The 22,003-nt window shown below is 48.9% G+C and overlaps 2 protein-coding genes across 4 annotated transcripts in view; one reads left to right on the top strand and one right to left on the bottom strand.

The window, feature by feature from the left end:
• RAB8B (RAB8B, member RAS oncogene family) overlaps nt 1-7,026 on the bottom strand; it is a 30,426-nt gene extending 23,400 nt beyond the window's left edge. Inside the window, exon 1 of one of the 3 annotated variants that reach the window (XM_040601573.1) lies at nt 6,847-7,026. In XM_040601573.1, coding sequence (XP_040457507.1) covers nt 6,847-6,970 — 124 coding nt within the window. In that variant the 5' untranslated portion in view covers nt 6,971-7,026. The remainder of the gene's footprint in view (nt 1-6,846) is intronic. The other 2 variants (XM_040601572.1, XM_040601571.1) reach the window with 2 other exon arrangements.
• Nucleotides 7,027-15,390: 8,364 nt separating this feature from the next.
• Nucleotides 15,391-19,715, top strand: RPS27L (ribosomal protein S27 like). The gene is made up of 4 exons (XM_040601574.1): nt 15,391-15,445; nt 15,623-15,731; nt 18,019-18,129; nt 19,196-19,715. The coding sequence occupies exons 1-4, from the start codon at nt 15,440-15,442 to the stop codon at nt 19,222-19,224; spliced, it is 255 nt and encodes an 84-aa protein (XP_040457508.1). The 5' UTR covers nt 15,391-15,439; the 3' UTR covers nt 19,225-19,715.
• The last annotated feature ends 2,288 nt before the right edge of the window (nt 19,716-22,003 follow it).

The raw sequence follows: 22,003 nt of genomic DNA, 5'->3' as shown, positions 1-22,003 counted from the left end.
CACACATCAGCAATGGCAGTAAGAGACAGCTTTGTAACTGGTAACTCTGGCCAAAAGGATCTTGGTTATCTATGAAGTTCAGAGTATCTCATCCAGGAAGAATTATCTTTGTTAGGGTAAATCATCTAATCTAGGAATTTCAGTTAAGAATCTGAAATACAGTCACGTTTTAGAAACAGGAGTGTAAGGTACCTAGTGAGACAGCAAAATCATGCCAGAAGTCAAAGCAGAAGGTTTATACTTATTGAAGTTATTTTTAAAGATAGCGCTCTCAACAGACTTTGGGAACATCATTTTTATCGGAGGCTTTTTTAAGCCCATGTTTTTACATGGGTGTAAATATGTGAGTTTGGGGTTTTGGTTTTTTTGTTTTGTTTGGGAAGCAAAGGATGTTAAGGGAAGAAGGGCTGCTTTATTTGACTTCTTATGTGAATGATGAAATAGGCCTTTTTTGAAAGGCTTTTTACTACCTAAATTAACAGGCAAAACTTATTCATGAAGGCCATACTCAGCATGTAACAGTTTTCCTACATTATGCAAGGTTCTTTTCATGGCCACTCCACCTCTTTTTTGTGCACTGCATATTCTAAGTACTCCTCCCTAGCCACTTCTGCTAAGCCAGGGACATTCTCCCAGCCAGCAGTTACTCTCACTTACTGTATCTTCCTCCTGCCTTCCACGCCTGGGTTGACACAGATACCTTACTTCAGCTTTAATCCCATCAGAAGTCACAACATACAGACAAGGTATTTTGTCTCAGCAAAGGAAATCTATTTATCTCTGGGAAATGAAAGAAAGGGGGGTGGGGTGGGCGTGAGCAGGGTATGTGTTCCCTGGCTAGCAGCCACTTCAGCTTTGCCCAATTTCTTAAACTCACCCTGTTCCTCCCGAGCTCCAGATTCGGTGCCAGACTCCTGTTAGTGACCAGTCTGCTTTATGTATTCTTAGATGCTGCCACACACCTACAAAAACGCCACTAACGTTCAGCATCAGGGTGGTTGTTTTTTTCCTCTCTGGTGCCCAAAGCAGTAGTCTGCACAGCAGCAGCAAACCAAATACAAATCATCTTAAACTTGGTCAACTGTTCGCTCTCCCCAGCAGAAGAGAAGTCTTATGAAACATGCAGCACTTTAGCTGCCTTTAAAACTATGTATGATCTGATCAAAAGTGTCATAGCTTGCATTTAAGAGGAAAGCTGACTGCAAACCACAAGATTAAACTGATAATACATGCAATTACTGGTCAAAACCCCTTTAAGACACACTGAATTACATGGCACTGCAACTCATGTGGGGACAGGAAGCTGCTGACTTTAGTTTTGAGTTGCAAGTCCAGCAACTAAAAGCCTCTGGATCAACTCTGCTTGTACAACAGTCTTAAACAGTGAAACTCCATTGCAGTTACTATTATTCATAGTTTATTCACGTTAGAAAAGGATCAGACCTATTTACTGTATCCATGGTCAGCTTGATGGACTGGGCACTTAAGCTACCATAACATCCAATTAAAAATAAAAAGCAATATAATATCATTTGACTTACAAACACACACCTACTTTCTACCACAAAACATGAAATAAAGCATCCCTACAAATACTGCATGTATTCTTTGTATTCTTCATCACCTGTTATGCATTTCAATTAAATTCTGAATTAAGTCAGTTCAAGTTGTTGCAGAACGTCTAGGAAATGCTCCCAAAAAAGTAAATTAAAAATTCTCAAACAAAAGCTATGTGTCTTTAATACCTCTCCCAAAGCCTGTATTAATCAATCAATACATTTGTTCCCACATTCATTCAACGTTTGCCTGTGTTAGCTCCGCACTCGAACCAAGGCACAAAAGCAGCTCTAAGCTGCCCTCCTGTCACTCAAACCACCAGATAACACATAACCAAGATAGACCTCCATCTGCCAGTTGGGAACAGGCACAGACCAGTTAGACATCTGCCACACTCCTGAAGAATAACACGCAGCAAGAAAGCTGCAACAGCATTTTTAATAAAAGCCCAGCAATTTCACTTTACATTGCTGGCCTGTTGCAGAATACAGTAGGGTAATGCAGTCTCACTGGCAGACAAAAATCAAAGCCTACGACGTCTTCAGTTACCAGCGAGGCATTAATATCGAATTTAAGGTCACAAGAGACACAAACTCTAATGCTCTTAATCTATGATGTTTCCAACTACGACAATTTCTGACCACCACCAGGAGAACATCTTGCTGACCACCCACCAGATACTTGAAAATGTAATCACTCTTCCAGTTTGACGTTTACCCCCATTACCCCCATCTTCACTATTCCCATATGGACCCTCTGACCTCCTTCTCGCACTGTCCTGAAGAGTCCCACGTCCCAGACCCCACAAACCTTGAACGTGCACTTCCATTCTGCAGATATGAGTAACGGCACCACCTGAGACACACTAGTCTCAGTCACTTCAAAGTCTTACTTACAATTCATTTATTATAACAGCCATTAATAAAGTACTACTGACAACGCCTTCCTGACTCTTCCCTCCCTTTGCTCATCCATCACTGATGTGTGTTTTCTTCTACAGCTCCTACCATCTGGTGAAGCCCAAAAGCAATTGACTGAATGAGGATCGGGAATGCTGAAGCATAATGGGAGGGTGGGAAAAAACCCAACAAACACACATCCAATCTTTTGTCTACATACAAGGAACCATGGGGACAAAGAGCAGAAATACTCTGTGAGGAAATAATTTTGACTTGAGTAGGCTAAAACAATTTCCATTACACATTACAGACATGGAAATTTCACTGCAAAAGGGAAGTTGATAATTTTGCTTGTCAAAGGTTTTTCATCAAAGTGTTCAAAGGTCAGCGTACACGTGCTTGATTGCCGGAGGAGTGTCCCATTTTGCAAGATGCAGGCTAAGGAAAAGTTACTTCTGTAAAATCAACAAATTGTTTCAACCCTCAGATACAGTACTATCTGGTGTGGGCAACTTCCTGCCAAACACTGAGAGCGTCTTGAATTAAAAAAAAAAGAAATGCAACAGATTCTATGTCAGTCAGCAAGTCTTTGTATTAAGTCAAAAATGCTATCAGCTAAAAGATATAACTTTATTCCCACAGAAACCAGTTTAAACAAAAAGTTGAAAGGAATGCAAAGAATAAGCCTTATTATTTGGAATGATACATGCAATCCAGTTTTACCGGGCAGCACAACTTGAACAGCAAGTTAAGACACTTAGAGACTGCTAAATTAATGCTTCCTATTCTCATACACCGCTCTGAAACTACAAGCAAAATACACACGAGATACTCCAAGATAAGTTTTGCTTTAGGAACTGTTGAAGTGTGAAAAAGAGCTGACTCAACTGCATTCTACTTTCCATATAGAACTGTGCAAAAGCAGAAGTTCCAACTCAGGAAGCAAACTAAACAACATAACTTTAAATAATCCACTCCCATTGTAAAAAAAAGTTTTATCCCGTGCTAACAGTGAAAAGCTGATCCTCACCGGGGCCCACAGCAGCATTACGACTTGTGAGCCCTTCCAGTGATTTTCCAAACGGAGCTAAAGAGCCCCCCATGAAACACCGGACGGTGCAGAAGGCCAAGGCCTGCCTTGCCTAAAGCTGGGAAGGCAGTCTGTGACGGCACGGACCGGGAACGCATCGCTTGGAGCGGCCAAGAGGACCACCCGGCAGAAAGGCTGCTGGCTCACCTCTCGCAACGGACAGCAGGCTCTGCTGGAGGTATGACTATGTCAGGCAGCCAAGACACAGACACAGAGACTCTTGCACGAAGAACCGCCCAAAAAAGAACTTTAAAAGTCTGGTAAGTTATACATATACGTGCACTGCACTTTTATCCTGCTTTCTATGCAACCCCTGGCCACAGGACACCTGACTGGAAGAACTTACTGTTTGAATCCGTACAGCCGTCACCGCAGCATGACCAAAGCCTCCAGGAGAAACAGCAAGGGACCGTTCACAGACCTTGGAGCAATCCACAAGGCTGTAGCATCACAGGAGCGTTTTGCATAACAGTAAAAGAGAAGGGAACCTGCAAAGCATGGCAGAAGCATGCCGTGCAAGATGACCAAGTAACTACAATTCGTTATTGACTCGTTTCTATGATACGAACATTGAGGCCAAGTAAAACAAATATTTTATAGTAAAGCAGTATTTCCACATCCCCCCCTACTTCCTTTTTTTTCCTTTTGGAAAGTGTGTCCATCACTCTAGTAACTGAAGTGTCATGGTTTAACCCCGGTTAAACTACTAAACAACAGAAATAGGGAATTATAAGAAAGGTATCTGGTGCTTAGACAGCATGTGGGCCCTTTCATCACAGCAACAAAGTTTGCTTTAATTTCTGGATGTAGACTCTAAGAAAAGAAGTTAAAACAGTTTAAAGTTTAACCTCATATAGTTAAGAAAAACCTCTAAACGACTGCCCTCATTCACAAATAGCATTTATGTATGTAAGATTAAACAATAACATTTGACATTCACACACCTCAAGCACATGCCTTCTCAGACTTCAAGCTAAACCAACTCCAATCTCGTTAGGAGAGAGACGGACCAGAGGAGAACTAGGGCATCACTATGGGCACATAATATCGCGTGCACTAATTAAAATCTTTGTGAACTGACAGACACTGTAACAGTAAGTACCATCACATTGCAGATCCCACTTTTTGGAGAACATACAAACAAACCAGCCTGGCAGCTTATACTTCAGGAAGGTTCAGTGTGTTTGGTTAGGGATGCTAATCTGGAGACCTTAAAACTTCAACAAGCAGGAGGGCCTGTTTGGGAAAAGCACTGCATCCCTGCGGCTCCCTCCACGCCGTGGCTGGCTATGCTTTATCAGTCAAGCAAAAAAAAAAAAAAAAAAATCAGAACTGTTAAGAGTGGAATGCTCCTAAGCTCATTAGATATATTAGTTATGATTGTAAAACCGACCACCACGCACTCATAAAGCGAGTGCATCAAAAACAAACAGATTCAATCTACGTGATTGACCTAGAAGTAATACAAGCAATCCATGAGGAAGCCTGAAAAAAAAGAAAAACAACACCAAAGCCCAAGCCTTTTTATTTAAGCATACATCAGCACTTTATGAACAGTTTCACTTTTCCCTGCATTGTCAACTTTCCTGCTTGTAGGTCCTTTGCAAAAAAAATAAATAAATAAAAGGGACTGGACGGAAAAAATTACAAGGAGGGAAACATAACTGTGCAATCATGAATACAACCTATAAAACCAGAATTACGCCTCAGTTATTAGTAGTAAGTTTCTTCAAGCTGAAGAGCGTTGAAAACAAGACCCTTGTGAAAGCAAGTATAAAAGAAAGGAGTGAGAGCAAATGCAACATTTGCTGAATAAGGTAAGAAAAAACAGCACCACATCCATAATCCCCCAGCCTTCAAAGTGACCGAGTAAAAGAAGTACCAAGCGGCTAAGCAGTTCAAGAAACATCAAGAAAATGGCTGGAAGACGGGCGCACCCATTGACGTTAGCTATCTTTCTAGGAGCATAAAGAAGTATTTTATATTTGGCATGGTCCCAACGTAGGGTGGGTTTCTGTGGTTGGGTTTTTTTTAAAAACTATACAGGAATTATTAATGTTTATGAAGCCTTTACCAGAGATGCAGCAAAATTGACCTTTTTAGGTAAAATGCTGCTCAGGCCTCGATGAGCCGGTGTTACCGATACAGCATCTCTGAAGGGGGTTGCAGGGGGAAAGGAACGCGCCGGTTCAGACTTCGGGAAGGCAGTTCTGAGCTGCAGTGACCCCACTCCCACAGCGCGAGCCCCCCGGCCGCAGCCACCTGGACAAACCCGCAATTCCCGCCTGCGCCCAGCACAGCAGGGCGGCTGGGTCACACCTCGCCCACCACACCCTCACACCCGGCCCCTTCCAGAGAAGGCTCCGCTCACTCCCTTGGCACTGCCCTTCCAAGCCAGCCTTACTGCTGTCCCCTCTCCAAGCAGCACCGCTGCGGGCCCCCCCCCCAGCCCCGGCCACAGCCCCCATGCCCCGGCTGGCTGGCCTCCCAGTCCAACACGTCCCAGTGCAGAACTGGGAATGCAGGTCTGGGAAATGAGGCCCCCGCGGAGCCCAGCACAGCGCCCAGCACAGCGCCCAGCACCAAACCCTGTGCCCAGCACCGCGCCCCGCGCCGCCGCTCCAAGGCGGCGTTTCTGACAGCGCCGCGGGCGGCGGCACGCTGGGGTGCGCGACACCCCCGGCCCCCCCGGAGCGGCTGGCGGAGCCGCGGGACGCCCCGGGCCGCCTCCCCGGTGTCGCCGGGCCCGAGTGCTGCCGAGCGGCCCCTCCGCCCCGGGGCGAAGAAGCCGCTGCCCGGGAGGGCCGGGCCAGCCCCCCGGCCACGGGCACAGGCGCCGGGGCGAGCGGCCACCCGCAGAGCTCCAGCCCGGGGCCGCCGGGCACCGCCGCCGCGCAGCCCCGCGGGAGCCGCCGTTCTCCATCCAGCGGCCCGGCCCGCTCCCGGCCCCGCGCACGGAGGGGCCGGCGAGACAGCGGGAGGGCCACGCACCGCCGCGGCCCCGGCCCCGACCGCCGCGGGCCGCTCCCGGCCGCGCCCCGCCGGCCCCGCTGCTGCCGCCCGGCCCCGCCGCCGCGGGGCGAACCCTTCCCCGCGCGGCCTGCCCGCACCGGGCCCCGCCGCCGACACCAGGAGCGGGGCGGCCGCTCCCCGCGGGGCCCGCGCAACGGCGGCAGGGCTCCGGCTGGGCGCCGGTAGGGCTCCCGCCCGCTGCCGCCAGGCGCGGCCCCGGCCCGGCCGGAGGGCCCCGGCCAGGAACCCCCCCCGGGCCGCAGGGCGGCGGCCGCCGCGGCGCCTCACCGATGGTGGAGATGAAGGTGGTGTTGAAGGCGTCCTCGCTGAAGCGGAAGAGCAGGCAGGTCTTGCCCACACCCGAGTCCCCGATCAGCAGCAGCTTGAACAGATAGTCGTAGGTCTTCGCCATCTTCCCTCGGCCTGGGGCTCGCCGCCGCAGCAGGGGGGGCGGCCGGGGGGCGGGCAGGCCCCGCCCAGCGCCCACGCACGGCAGCCGGCGCGCCCCGCCCCGCGGCCCGACGGGAGCTGTAGGCGGCCGGGAGCCCGAACGGGCAGCGCCGCCCCGGGAGCCCCGCACTGCCAGCCCCGCACTGGGAGAGCGGCCCCAGGAGCCCCCGCTGCCAGCTCGCCCTTGAGCCCCGCACGGGCAGCCCACCCCGGGAGAGCGGTCCTGGGAGCTCCGCACGGGTCGGCCCGCCCCGGGAGCTCCGCACTGCCAGCCGGCCCCGGGAGAGCGGCCCCGGGAGCCCCGCACGGGTCGGGCAGCCCCGCCAGCCCCGCACGGGCAGCCCCGCCGCCCCGCGCCTGCCTACCCCCTCCCCTCCGTGCGGCCGCAGATGCGATCGTTGCGGCGCGGCCCTGAAACCCGCAGGGGCCGCGGGGCCTGACCCCGCACGTCCCCGGCGCTCCAGGGGCCGCGGGGCCGGGACACGGCGGGGGGACACTGACCCCCTCGGGCGGCAGCCGCTGTCCCCCAGCAGCCGCATGGCCTCGTCCTGCGCGGCGCTGGGTCCAGGGTGCTGGGGGATGCAGCTCCGACTGTAAACGGCCGCGTGCGTCTTTACCAGCGCGAGCGACGCCGCGAGGCTGCGGGTCACCAGCAGGCACAGGTGGAACGTGACCGCGTGTGGCCTCACGTGTGGGCCTGGCGAGCGAGGGACAGACCTGTGCCCACCAGAGGAATGACTTCCACGCCGTCGAGAGCAGCGCTAAAGCCATGGGTGCTGCAGAGCGACACGTGGCTGCCGCACAGCGCTGCCGCCAGCGCCCCTGTCCCCTCCCGCTGATGATGACAATGGCCTCCTGGCGCGGCCGCCTCCATACAGCTCCGTTACTCCGTGTTCCCCATGGGGTGTCATGAGGCGCTATAAAAATAAACAGCATTACTGAAACGCTCCGCGGTGACAGTGAAGAGCTATTGCTTTAATTTAATTTCAAAACTGTAGCCTTTAGACAAGCTAAAAACAGAAATCTCTGTAAATGGCTCCAGCAGTTCTCGCCCACCTCTTCGGAAAACAAAGGAAAACAGCCGTTTCCCGCCAGCCATTCCCGAAGGGACCAAGGGACTGCCATCCTGCAGGGCTGAACCGCCACCTCCCTTCCCCAGCCCCCCGGGGCCGGTGCGGGGACAGGGACAGGGACAGCCCTGCGGCACCCGCGGCCAGGCCCCCTCCTGCCCATCGCCTGCGCCCTGCAGCCTCAGGGGCCCCGCCATAGCCCCAGGGGTCCAAGCACCCTCTGAGCAGGATCAGGGGTGCAAACATGATTTGACCCCCCAGCAGCAGCCCAGGGAGACCGGCTGGTGTCTCCCACCTGCAGCCAAATCCCTTGGTTATAGCGCAGCCCAAAATTGTAACAGGTCCTTTCTTGGGGTTTATTTGCAGTTAATTTGGCAAATAGACACACCGAGTTCTATACGGAATCAAACAAAATTAACTTTGAATACTAAAGCTCTGCCACACGTGGTTAGCCTCCGTACTCTAAGCACACCAAAAAAACCACTCCATGACATTAACCTACGCTTTGACGGGGTGAAATGGGGCTAAACTAGCCTGGCTACTGCTGTATTTGTGCGAAGTATCCTGAGGGATCACGACAAACAAACACCTTCGGCCATTATAAACCAGGAAAAAGCAAAAGCTGTGTTGCTTCTAGTTAATTTCCAAAGATTCCAAATCTTCCTCATTAAGGGTCTCAGTTTAGTGGTGCTCCTGGCCAATATGTAACAAACCATCAATAAGCCGATGCCAGGTCTGATGTAAATCTCTGTACAAGGTGAATTCGTAAGAGCTCACCACGAGTGCTTATCTAACTGCTAGCTATTTGTACCAAAATCTAATTTTATATCATAGGTGCTGTGTTGTGATTAAAGTAAAAATTTAATTGTTTGTTTGACTGAGACCTCTGGGAGACCAGGGTATCCATCATCTGACAAAGCACAATAAAGGCAGCAAAACAAGAAGGGGGGAATTGCCAATTTATTTTTTTTTTACACACCTGGAGACCTCTGCCCAGTTCAGGGTTGAATCTGGAAATGTGGCTGCTTTTGTACTGCAGAATTAGCAGTTGGGCTGTTTAGATGTTAAGATGGGTTGTTACAATCACTAATTAGGAGATTTAAGTTTGTAAAAGATAATGGCAACCTGGCACCGAAGCAGTCAAACCAAATTGTTTAATGATTTCAGACTAGCATGAATAATCAGACTATAGAAAATTGCAAATGAAAAACTAATCTCTGAAACATTTCCCTGTATCTGTATTTTCAGAGGTGGGAGTTGCCATGTACTGTAATCATGGCCATACTGAAGATTACTACACAATCGTATTTCAGCACTGACGAGAGTAATTCGGGGGTTAATATTCACTCTTGAGTTTTATGGAACAAATAGACTTCCATATGTCCCTGGAGCAATATGTTTGCGATTGCCATCTGTTACTCAAGAGTAGTTTTACAGAAAAATAATGCAAATTACTTCCCTCTTCAATTACACTGGTGCTTTGCAATATTGCGTTCTGTTCTGATTTGGAAAAGCACCAGTTTGCCAGATCCAAGGGACAGATGTTTACTTCACTATGAACTTTAAAAACAAGATATAAAAATTAAAAGTCACATATTTTTGATTTTCTAGAATGTGTAAAACCTGCACTTGTACAATTGTATACCTTGCAATCTGTTGGTAAAACCTTGAGGAGTACTACCGAGGCTGCTGAGGCTCAATAACGAAGCCACTGTGACACCTGTTCCATGAAGATACTTTGAAGCCCAGTCTTTGTTATTGCACTGAATTGGAAAAGGCAGCATTTGTTTTGTATTGCATTGCAGTCAAATAGATCAACTGCAATTAAATATTTCAATTTTTTCTGACACGGGAGAACCACTGAGAGGAAACACTGAATGTTTAGGAAATAAAAGATGTTTGACATTACAGTTTACCTTGCGTCACTATAGAAAGGCAGGTAGCACCATAACAGAGTGATGCCCATTTGTACATTTCAAAAAAACATAAAACTGTTTACAACCCCTGAGTGACTGCCCTAACAGTTCTGCCTGAATACTACAGCTGAAGGTCATCCAGTACACAGATGCTGTCCCAACCAAGATATGTCAGGATTCCGTTAGTCACCGAGGTGTATGTAATGTACATCCAACAAAGCACTTCATTTAAGAAAGGCACTAAATAGGAATAGCAAAATGCAATCACTCCCTCTATTCACACGCAATAAGTTCAACAATCTTTACAAACACATTAAAAACCCTTGTGATTAGTTTACCAACACCTACATTTTTACAAAAAAAAAAAAACAGATTACATTGCTACTTCATTCCCACTCTCATTTTCACTTTCTCAAATGATAGACACCATTACTTCAGCTTTCAAAAATCCCTTTCCCCACTCAGTTCAAAGGCGAGACTGGTTAAGTGAAAAGAGAACTGTGTGAAATTCTATCTTCAATCAAACTCTTCTGTTCAATGCATGTGAAATTGTAGGAAATTCTACATATGAAATTAAGTACAAGGTTTCAGAAAAAAGATTGCATTTAAAACATATCGATAGAACCAGGATCCTGTTACTTTGGCACTAATTGGAATCCACAGGTCCAAGCCCTACAAAAGATAATCTAACGAGGCAGTCTTGCCCTGAATGGCACCTAACCACAAATTATTAACATGAGCTTTGCTCCTTAGCTTTTGGACTCTGCTAGCTAATATGATAATATTTTTGACACATATCTTTAGCAACTCTGGTTTTGGCAAATGCCCCTGCAATTTATTGCTGTTTGATGACCATCGTGTGACGCTCCTCTAAAAAAAAATGTCACTTACTCCCTAGTTCCAGTCAATATGTCTTTCACTGCAGGTAGATACTTCTATGCTCGTTCTGCTGCATTCGATACGCCAATATGTTCTGGGCCTGGTTTTAAGAAGATGAATGCATAGGTTTGATTATTTTTTTTTTTGGTCTTTACAAAGAACAGTCCTTCAGTGATCTCAATGTATGCATTTGTATATATTGCAGAACTTTATGTAGAAGTGGTTAAATCAAGACAGTATTGGGCAGGGGCGGGGGGGGGTGGCGGGGAAGAGACTTAAGTATGTACAGTTCAATTCCAGAAAGGAAAAGCACTGTAAGAGCCTTATCTGTAAGAGCCGTTAATTTCCAAGTTTGCTATTACACTAGCGGTAAAAGTGGACCCTCTTCAAGTTCCTGGGCTAACCTAAAGTATCTCTGCGTAAGCATATTTAAACCAAATGACTGCATGCCATGGTTTACGCCATTAATTTATAATCAATTACAACTGTAATACTTAATTCTCCAGTACAGGTAAAACCCCAGGCAGACTGCACTCCAGGTCAAACATACCGCTGGAAGTGAACCTACTAATTCTGAGTGCAGCTTGGAGCCGGTGGTGTGCAGAAAGCCGGACAGCTTTACTGCAGTGCTGCAGACACCCAGCCATGTCCTGGCACGCCGGACGAACCATTATTATAGGGTGAAATTGTTTTCTGAAAACCAGCCAACACTCACTTCCGCAGTGACCACCGTCAGTTTGAACAAGGTTTTATAGCAACCCCCCCTGCAAAAGCCTGTATTCTCGGCAACATCAGATAGCAAATCATAAGGATGCACCCAGACTCGGCCGCAGAGAGGCACCGATGGAGCAGGACGGGGGGCACCGGGTGTCAGGGTACCCTGCCGCCACCTCCCTGGTCACAGGGGAGGCTCGCTGGCTGTCCCAGCCCAGCAGGAGACCACCCACCGCAGGGCCTGCCACCGGGGACAGATCCGGCCTTCAAACGGCAAGAGGCTGCCACTCACCACGCAGAAAAAACCCAACAGTCACTACGTTGGTTTTAAACATCTTGGGCTGAGCTTTTGGAAAGGTTCTGTCATCCTTTAGATAATGTTTCCTGTTCCTTTCTCTGAAATGAGACCGAAGCCCGTTTGCTGGGAGAAGGCTGGGAAGGGGAAGTCCTTCCCTCGGACCCAAATCTCTCGGTCTCTGTAGGCCATGGTGGTACCGACTGCGTTTCTCTCCCTGTTAACTCGCCACGTAGACTCAGTGCTGCGTTTCTGTTTTCTAAGGAGTATGCTTCCAAAAACGCTTCGGTTGTGAGACTGAAGGTAATGCGTAGAACTGAGTCGCTCAGCAGGTCGCTGGACTAAAGGAGTTATGAAAAGGAAATGAACCTCCAAGTAAAACCAAAATAGAGAACCAGAGGGATGTGTCCAAAACACACCCTGTTTTCAGATCACCCTGTCTGCCCCTCCTTCCACAGGAACCGATTTTTCACATAAATTGTGACTGTAAAGTCTTCCTCAAGCACCCCAGGCTCCTCGCAGGGGAGACATTGAGGCAGGGAAGGCCAGGGGGAAGCGGTGAAGGAGGGCAGCACTTCGGGAGTCCTGGGGGTTTGCCGGTGGTGATTTGTACATTGTGAAGGTATTTTCTTAAAGACAGACACGATTCTCCTTCAGATTGTTAACCAACGGGCTTCACAGTTTCTCCCCTTTCCCATCTGCTCGCAGGTAAGTAACGTGCCGTTGAAGAAGGCTGAAAGGCCGTAGGAGCAGCTGAGGCTCGGGCTGCCTGTGCTGCTAATGGCCTGTGTCCCCAGCGCCACGGGCCGCGGGCAGGGGAAATGTGGGTCAGGGTCGTCCATGTTAAACTCCCTGTGACACAAGGAGAAATGCTTCCAGTGAGACAAGGAGAAACACTGCCAGTGACACGAGGAGAAACGCTTCCAGTGACACGAGGAGAAACGCTTCCAGTGAGACAAGGAGAAACACTTGCAGTGAGACAAGGAGAAACACCCAGTGAGACAAGGAGAAACACTTGCAGTGAGACAAGGAGAAACACCCAGTGAGACAAGGAGAAACGCTTCCAGTGACACAGAAGAAATGCTTCCAGAATACCTCTGCAGGTCAGCACCACCCAGCGCATCAGGAACGAACGCTAACAGAGCGTTACGGTGTTACGGGATGATGTTGTTAAGGCAAGAAGAGGGAACCCGGTGTAACGGCACGGAGCCTTGCAGAGCGCGGGCCCATTCCCGCAGGATAACGCAGGGTTCGGGTGGGAGCTGTGTGGGGTCCCTGCCCCGGGGCCACCCCGGTGCCGAGGGTGCCGCTGTCGGCAGATGCGCCGCTGCGGGGCTCACAGCCCCAGTGTGCTCACAGCAAACCCGACAGAGTTTGCTCGGGGCGTTGGTGTGCGTCAGGCAGGACACACAGCGACATGCCACATGTGGGCACATACCACAGGCTGGGACACCACACACTGGGGACATGCCACACACAGGGACACTCCACATGCCAGGACACGCTGGATGCTGGGACACGCTGAACACAGGGGGACATGCTGCACATGGGCACACGCCACACACTGGGACACACCGCATGCAGGGACACGCCACATGCAGGAACATGCTGCATACCAGGACACACCACATGCGGGGACACACTGCACACTGGGACACACTGCACGTGGGGACACACCGCAGGCCGGGTCACCACACACCAGGGACACACCACACACTGGGACATGCCACATGTGGGGACATGCTGCACGTGGGGACACACCACACGTGGGGACACACTGCACGTGGGGACACGCCGCAGGCCAGAACACCACACTCTGGGGGCACACCACATCTGGGGACTTGCCATACATGGGGGGGACACCGCGCGCCAGGACACACTGCATGCAGGGACATGCTGCACTGGGGGGACACGCCGCACACAGGGGGACACACCACATACCAGGACACTCTGGATGCTGGGACACGCTGCACACATGGGGACATGCCACACGTGGGGACATGCCGCACCCTGGGACACACTGCATGTGGGGACACGCCACATGTGAGGACACCCTGCACACTGGGACACGCTGCACGTGGGGACACGCTGCATGCTGGGTCACCACACACCGGGGACACGCCCCATGTGGAGACATGCCACACGTGAGGGGACACACCACACGCTGGGACACGCTGGATGCTGGGACACGCTGCACGCAGGGGGACATGCCGCATGTAGGGACACACCGCACACTAGGTCACACCGTACGCAGGGACACACCACACGCGGGGACATAATGCACACTGGGACACGCTGCACATGGGGACATGCTGCACACAGGGACATATTGCAGGCCAGTTCACCACACACCTGGGACACGCCGCACACCGGGGCATGCTGCACATGGGGACATGCTGCACATGGGGGGGACACACGCTGCAGGCTGGGACACTGCACACCGGGAACATGCTGCACGCCGGGACACACACCGCACGTGGGGACACGCTGCACGTGGGGACACGCCACATGTGGGGACATGCCTCAGGCCAGGACACCACACGCCGGGGACATGCCACATGCAGGGGGACACACCGTATGCCAGGACACACCGCATGTGGGGACACGCCACATGCCAGGACACGCTGCATGCTGGGACACGCTGCACACAGGGGGACATGCCGCACGTGGGGACACACCGCATGCGGGGACATGACACGCGGGGACATGCTGCACGCAGGGACACACTGCACGGGGGAACATGTCGCAGGCCGGGTCAGCACACACCCGGGACACGCCGCACACCGGGACACGCTGCACACGGGGGACACGCCGCAGGCCGGTACACCGCACACCGGGGACACCACACACCGCGGTTCCCACGGGCTGCTGTGCCCCCTGGTGGCCTCCCGGCGCATCACACCGCCCCGCGTCCCGGGCCCGGCTACGTGACAACAGGGACCCGCAGGGGCTGCGCTTGTGACAGTTTAATTACGGAGCGACCCGCGCACCCCGTCGCTCAAGCAGAGCGGGCGGTGTTTGATGAGAGGTGTTTGTCCCACTCCCGCCACTGCCCGCGCTGCCCCGCCCGGCTCGCGGGGCGGTGACTAACCCCTCCCGCCGCGGTGGGCGCGGGACCCGCAGCCCCCACCGGTTCCCCGGGGCGGCCCGCCCGGCGCCGCGGCGCGGGCAAGCGGCAGCGCTTGGGGAAGGGCTGCGGCCCTGCCGGCACCGGCGCCGCCCGCAGCGGCCGCGGGGCGGATCCCGGCCCCTTCACCCCACCGGCGCCGGTCCGTGCCCGAGCCGGGCGCGACGCCCCTGCGGCCGCCCAGCTCCCAGCGCCCACGGGCGGCCCGTGGCCCGGCAGGCGGCGCAGCCCCCGGTGGGGCGGGGCGGGGCAGCGCGGGGCGGAGCGGGCCGGGGCGGTGCAGTGCGGGGCGGGGCGGGGCGGGGCGGGCAGTGCAGCGCGGGGCGGGGCGGGGCGGGGCGGGCAGTGCAGCGCGGGCGGGGCGGGGCGGTGCAGCGCGCGGCGGGGCGGGGGCGGGGGCTGGGCGGCGTGGCGCAGCGCGGAGGCGGCCATGCCGGTGAGTTGTTTACGAGCGGCGGCCGGGCTGCTCGGCGCGGTATCGGGGCTCGCTGCCGGCAGGCACCTGCCATCGGCCCCCGCGGGGCGGGGGAGGGGAGCGGGGGAGGGGAGCAGCGGCGGCAGCAGCAGCAGCCGCCGCCTCACACGCGTTGTGTTGCGCCTCTTGCCCCCGCAGCTGGCCACGGACCTGGCGCACCCCTCCTTGGAGGACGAGAGGAAGAAGCACAAGAAGAAGCGCCTGGTGCAGAGCCCGAACTCCTACTTCATGGATGTGAAATGTCCGGGTAGGTACCGGCGCGCGTCCATCCCGCCGGCGGGTCACCCCATCGGTATGCGTTACCCTCATCAAAGCTCTGATTTTTTAATTTATTTTTTGTTAACAAAGTGTTTTCAACCTTTTCCAAAAGTTAATCTAAACAATCGGCTTTTTATTTTCTGTTCTGGAGGTCTGGCATGAGATTTTTTACCACCCCCCTCCCCCGCCTTTACGAAATCCTGGGAAATAGGGACCCCCCCCCCCCTCCCCCAGCCTGGCCTGTGCGAGGAGGGAGATGCCGCTGATGCTGTAGAGCATCCATGGCATGTCTCACATGGAAGACAACACTGTTTCCTTCCTTTTGGAAACTGATTCAGGAAAAGCGCCCAGAAAAAACCTTTCACAAGGACATACACAGGTTCAATCGGAAGCAACACCCCCCCCACACCCCACACCCCCGCCTGCCACCTGCGCACACTGCTGACAAGAAGTCAAGCTGACACCTGCAAAGAATGCACCGGGGTTGCATTAAGGTGGTGCCCGTGTCTGCGTTTCACAGAGTTTCATTACTTTGGCTCAGAAACCTCTGTATAACCAACTTCTCTCGTAAACTGCAACACGGGATTTTTCTAGCACGATTGCAGGAACATGCTCTAGCACTGACCGGCTGCTTTGACCAGCACGGCCACACCGTGTCAAGGCACAGGAGCTGTGATCTGTGGTACCTGATTTCGCAGAAACTGCTGCAGGACAGCATCACAGCAGGGGAACACGCATGGGCACACAAGAGCAATCACCCTGACTAGAAGCAAGGAATTGTTGCAGTGTTCAGGTTTTCTTATTATTTCTTAGCAGCTTCGATTTCTAAGAAACTCTAGGACTTTGTTTTCCATCTAAAAGGGAGGTAAATTCATTAAAACTGTTTGAAAGCAAAGCATGGTTACTTTTAAAAAATACGTGGTCAACAGCCAAGGCACTGATTTTACTTTCTTTTTGTTAACTGTCTTCAAACCAGCGTACATGCATGCCTATACTATGATACAATTAATGTCAACAGGGGCCCACAGGTCATTGGTTATCTTCATTATTGTTGCATTGATTGGTTATGGAGTTTAAGGGATATATAGAGCAAAGCAGGAGAGCTTCGATAATGACAGAGTCCTAAGCACGAAGCACCGAAACAGAGGGCCTCGTGCATCCCTCAGTGTTGCTGGAAGTTGCTGCCCGGTTACGGAAATGGATTGGGTTCCTTTCCCTGCCAGATCCACAAAGGTAAAACTTCATCAGTGTGGAAGCTCATATTCACCGGAGGGAACACGTTTCCTATGGTTAGATTTTAGCTGCTGGTAGTTTTTTTGCAAACAAATATTTGTGTAGTTACTATCTGTGATTTAGGCAAAGCAGAAATCTGTTGTTCTAACAGGAGTTCTCTCTACCAACCAGCCTTCTTGTCGGAGACCTTTCTGAGGACCTTCCTCCATGGCATGTATTCTGTCTTACCTTTCTGGTCCACACATCCTGAAAAAGGAGTCTATGCTCACCTTTATCTAGTTGTCTGTTTTCTATATCCACATCTAGATTAAATCCTTTGCAAGTTTTCTCTCTCCCCCAAATTCCTCTTGGCTATTTGAAAATTCTTCTCAGCGAAAAGAATGAAGGCAGTGAAAACCCCTTTGTCTAAGCCATGTACGAGAGTGATTTCACTCTTTTAAGTCATAGAATTTAGAAGCTGTAGAAAAAGTGTTGCTGATGCCTCTTCTGGCATCTGGAATTAGCAAAGTTATTCTGTGCAAGTCTCCTTGTTTAAATAAGACGTTAGCTTTGTACAATGCCACCAGGCACGCTCCTTACGTCTACCAATTATTAAACGAGAAGCAAACAGATTTGAACAGCAGTGTTTACATTCACAGCTGCCAGACTTTGTCAACAGCAACGTTCCAGTGTTACAAGTTAAAATATTTCTCTGGCTAGATGCGTTCTCCCGTTCAGCAGAGAAAGGCTAGTCTGGAACTCCTTGACTTTTTCTGCAGGAGACATACTGCAGGCAAATCAGGGCTTCTCAGCCCTCAAGGCATGTTGGTTTTCATCGGGGGAGTCCTAACAGTTTCAGCTAACTTGCCTTCATATGCATGTTAGTAAAAGCAAGTACTTCATGCCACAATAACAATGTTTCACTTTGTTTTACTTGGTAGGCTTGTGTAATGCAACAGATCCATTTTTGGACAAGTGTATTTAGAGTATCTGATTCAATTACACATACAATTAAAAAAATGCTAAAAATACTCAATGGAAAGTTAAATAATGCTGTTTTGCAGGTTGCTACAAGATCACCACTGTATTCAGCCACGCTCAGACAGTAGTTCTGTGCGTAGGGTGCTCAACTGTCCTGTGTCAGCCTACGGGGGGCAAAGCCAGGCTCACAGAAGGTAAGGGGCAGCGTTCAGCAGCCTGAATAATGCATTTATGTATGTATAGACTGCAGATATTTTAGCCTTGATTTTGAAAACTGATAATTGGAATGATTATTTTGTAAATTGCTTAGAGTTGGCTAGTAAAAACATTGTTAGTGGGCCCCGAACTGCAAGTTTTATTTCAGATTCTCATTTTTAAATGGCTAAACGGATATACCAGGCAGCTAAGCAGCTCCATAGCATTGACATGGCATTCAAACACACGTGATTTTAGGTGCTTCACTTTGTGGTTTCCTTTGCCTCTCTCTAATGTTCTGAGCTAAGTTTAGAGCATTAGAAAGCACCATGAAAGGAGTTACGAGTACTTTTGCCAGGCTAGAGTGATTCTGTGCCACTACTACTCAGTGGTGGCTTGCCTGTTTGTTATTAAACACTAGTACCATAAGGCAGTTCCCTGGCCCATGTTACTAAATCAAAATTCGGTTTGTGTAAGAGAACCAATAAGCACTGATAATTACATATAGGTAACTGGTATAGCACCAATATCTTGAAATGCAATCTAAAGTCTGGGGTATGTGAAAAACACTGGAAACACTTTAGGGTTTAAAAAATATTAAAAAACAAATCCAGATTTTATTCATGTCTTGTTTAAAGGATAAAAGGTAAATAGATAATGTAAATTACATATAGGAGCGTTTAGACCATGTTCTACTGTATGGATGTAGTATATATGAGGATGGAATACCTGAAGTAAAGCTGTTCAGGAGTTGAAAAAAGTATCAACACTCCTAGGAGCTGTTTCAGTTTGGGGTTTGTATCACTAAGGGGTGTTACAGTAGACGGACATTTTCAAAGGCATCTAGAAGAAAAGAAATAGTACAACTTACCAGAACAGCACAGCTGTCCTGATTTATCTTCAAATAAGGCTAAGTTGGAGAAGACTCGGAAGTGCTACATCTTTACCTCTTGTGGTACATGAAATTTGTATTTATTGCATCAGTTCTCCTACTTACGTTCAGCAGGCAATTTTCCAAGGCAGCCTTAAAATGTTAAGGACTATATCTATGTGATTTCTTTGCAGGCTGTTCATTTAGGAGGAAGCAACACTGAACACTTCAGCAGGTGGTTTTGGATCCATTTTCCTGAAAGCCTTACCAGTTCAGAAATGCCTGTTAATACAACAATGTAATTAAAATTGATTTTTGTACAAGTTACATGCTATTGGTGATTAATGAGCTGGAATCTTTTTCAATAAATGATTTGAAGTGCAATTTTTTCCTTGAAGTTTGCAGACAATTGAGCTCTATTTTTGTAATTTTACTTTTAAACAGTGTATTGTTAATTGGGTGATGTCACAATATAAAAACCTTGGACTTGCTGCATCCTTTTCCTCATTAATCATCAACTACAGCTGTGTGGCGCATATGGTGACAGAAACTACTGTAAGAATGTATTTTGCATACTTTATTACTGCAGCTACCCTAACTGCAAGGGATGCAAAGGCCAGACGGATTTAAAACTGCTCATTTGCTTTCAACATTGCTTTAGTTCCTTTACTGTTTTGAGTAATGTGTTGATAAATAAAAATATCAAGCTGCTTACTTATGTTTGGCTGTTTTTCTGGAATGCATGGGGTTTTCCTCCCTCTAATCTGGTCTTGAAACTGCATTTGGTATTCTATAGTGAGATTTCTATGCAAAACAAGACAAGTCTTTTGCAAAACACTGAAAGCATTCAGTACAGAGAAGGCACATGGTATATAAGCAACTGTAAGCCATCCTACACTAACAGATGTGAATGGTATCCAGCCTTTAAAAAAGCTAGTAGAGCAAAACCATGCACATTTTCAGTATTAAGTAATTACCTTTCTGCAATGAGGAGACAGGTTTTTAGTTAGTTTTTAAAAGCCATCCTTTTCTAAATGGCTGTTAAAAAGTGTTGTTTTTTTTAAAACTATGAGAAAACATTCGAAGTCTTACATGTATCTTATTTTACTAAATAGTATCTCGAGCTGTGCATCAACATCTCTTTCAGATTATCAGGTGTCTTGATGAGCTAATCATTGCAGCAAATTTCTATTCAACCTGTATTCTTCCCATGAATTCTAAGACTTTTACGTTTCTAGTCAATAAAAACAGCTCCAAAACCTAATACTACAAGCTGTTGCATTTGCAGATGTTTTCAGTTAATTCAAAGTGAACACGTGCAATTACCAGATGCAAAAAGTAGGTTTTTGATACAGAAATAGATGCACCAATTTAGTATACATGCCTTTTAAAAGTACAGTGTTATGTCAGTGCCATACAGTCTTTTCACAGTAAAGGTTAATTTAAGAGCAGGTTTAACATGAATGCTGCTCTTAATTGACCAGTTTCCTGCACTTAATGCCAGTCTGGCAAATAAGTGGTTTCAGCACAAAGATCCAAGTGGCAATATTCATTCACTTGCGACCTGAATACATGCGCTAAGGCCAGATTGATTCTTAGTCTCCCATATCTCTGCTTTCTCTTCCTCCACCCTAAAAGATAGGAACTCATGATTAATTAATACCAAATCAGAGAAAGTCAGTGACTCATTTTGTTCCAGGTACTAGAAGGTGAAAGTTAGACATCATACCATCTCCTATATTGTACATGTGACAACAGACTTTCTTTAAAGAAAAAGCCTTAAGATAAAGGAAATACAGTTTAAAGAACATGGTATGTATATAAAATGTTAGTGGCTAAACATATTCTATGAGGGGAGTGAGATACTGTTGTTGGTATCTTGGGGTTAGAAAAGCCTTAAACACTTCTTACCGTTACTCACTTTAGTACATTCTTCAAATATTTTACATTTATTAGTGCCTGGTCATACAAACACAAGCGTAACGGTAAACCTATGCCTTCTACATTCTGAATCTTTGTCTAAACCCAAACACAGTCATCAGTGAGTGAAATTTGTCTTCTCTCAAGTACGCAAAATGGTTTTAAAGAACAATAAATACCATTTGCAAAACAGGTAAAACATACTTTTCTTGTACGGTGCAAATCCTAAAGTAAGCGATACTTTTCAAATTTTCTATACTTAAAACATTTTATTTGGTCTGTTTCTATTCATGCCTTCCTCAACACAAAGACAACTCAGAACTACTTAACTCATGTTCCCTGCATAAAATGGGTAATGACTTCTACTGCTGCGTGTTTCCCCAGCTAGTAGGTGCTCTTGAGACCGGGGGAAAAAAATGTTGCTGTCGTAGAAGATGCTCATCTCCAGTACTTCTGCATTGGAACTGTCAACAGTATCAAAGACTTCAGTGGAAGATTAGGTAATTTATTGCCTGGCCAAAAAAGTTTGTTCAGAAAGGTTCTCTCTGTCGTCTCTACTGATTTGGTATTATTGAGAAAAGACAACCCATTATTACTGAATAAATGAAGTTTTGGCGAGTGGGCTGAAATAGTTTAGGTGTAAGCTTTTAGTGTTTTAAGGCACCAGAATGATTATAATTATGAAGAGTACTAAACCAGTCCTACTAGCTTCAATTAAAAATGTAGGGAAAACACTGACACCTCAAAACACTAAATTTCCTGATTTGTCAGTCTTAGGTTATAAATGTTACCGTAGGCATACTGGGAACAGAGATGACAGCACACTGTTTCATCACAGGGCAGGTAACGATGACAAAGTTAATACCAAAAGCACTAACGTGGGAACGAGGCAGGTAAGGCTGTCCTCTGCTAGCTGTTACCCAACACATCTCGTTCCTTAAATTCAGAGAAGCAGAGCTGCTAAACAGTACAGGGACAGAAGCATTCAAACCTTTCCTGAAGGATATTTTGGTTTATCTCAGCCTGGAAATACTGTCTGATGTAACTGCAGGGGAAGAGGGATAGGGGTAAGTCCTGGAGAC

This window comes from Falco naumanni, chromosome 7 (assembly GCF_017639655.2).
Source record: "Falco naumanni isolate bFalNau1 chromosome 7, bFalNau1.pat, whole genome shotgun sequence".
In the NCBI taxonomy this organism is placed as follows: Eukaryota; Metazoa; Chordata; class Aves; order Falconiformes; family Falconidae; genus Falco; species Falco naumanni.
Note: the sequence above shows the minus strand (reverse complement) of the source record. Positions and strands in the feature narration are given on the sequence as shown.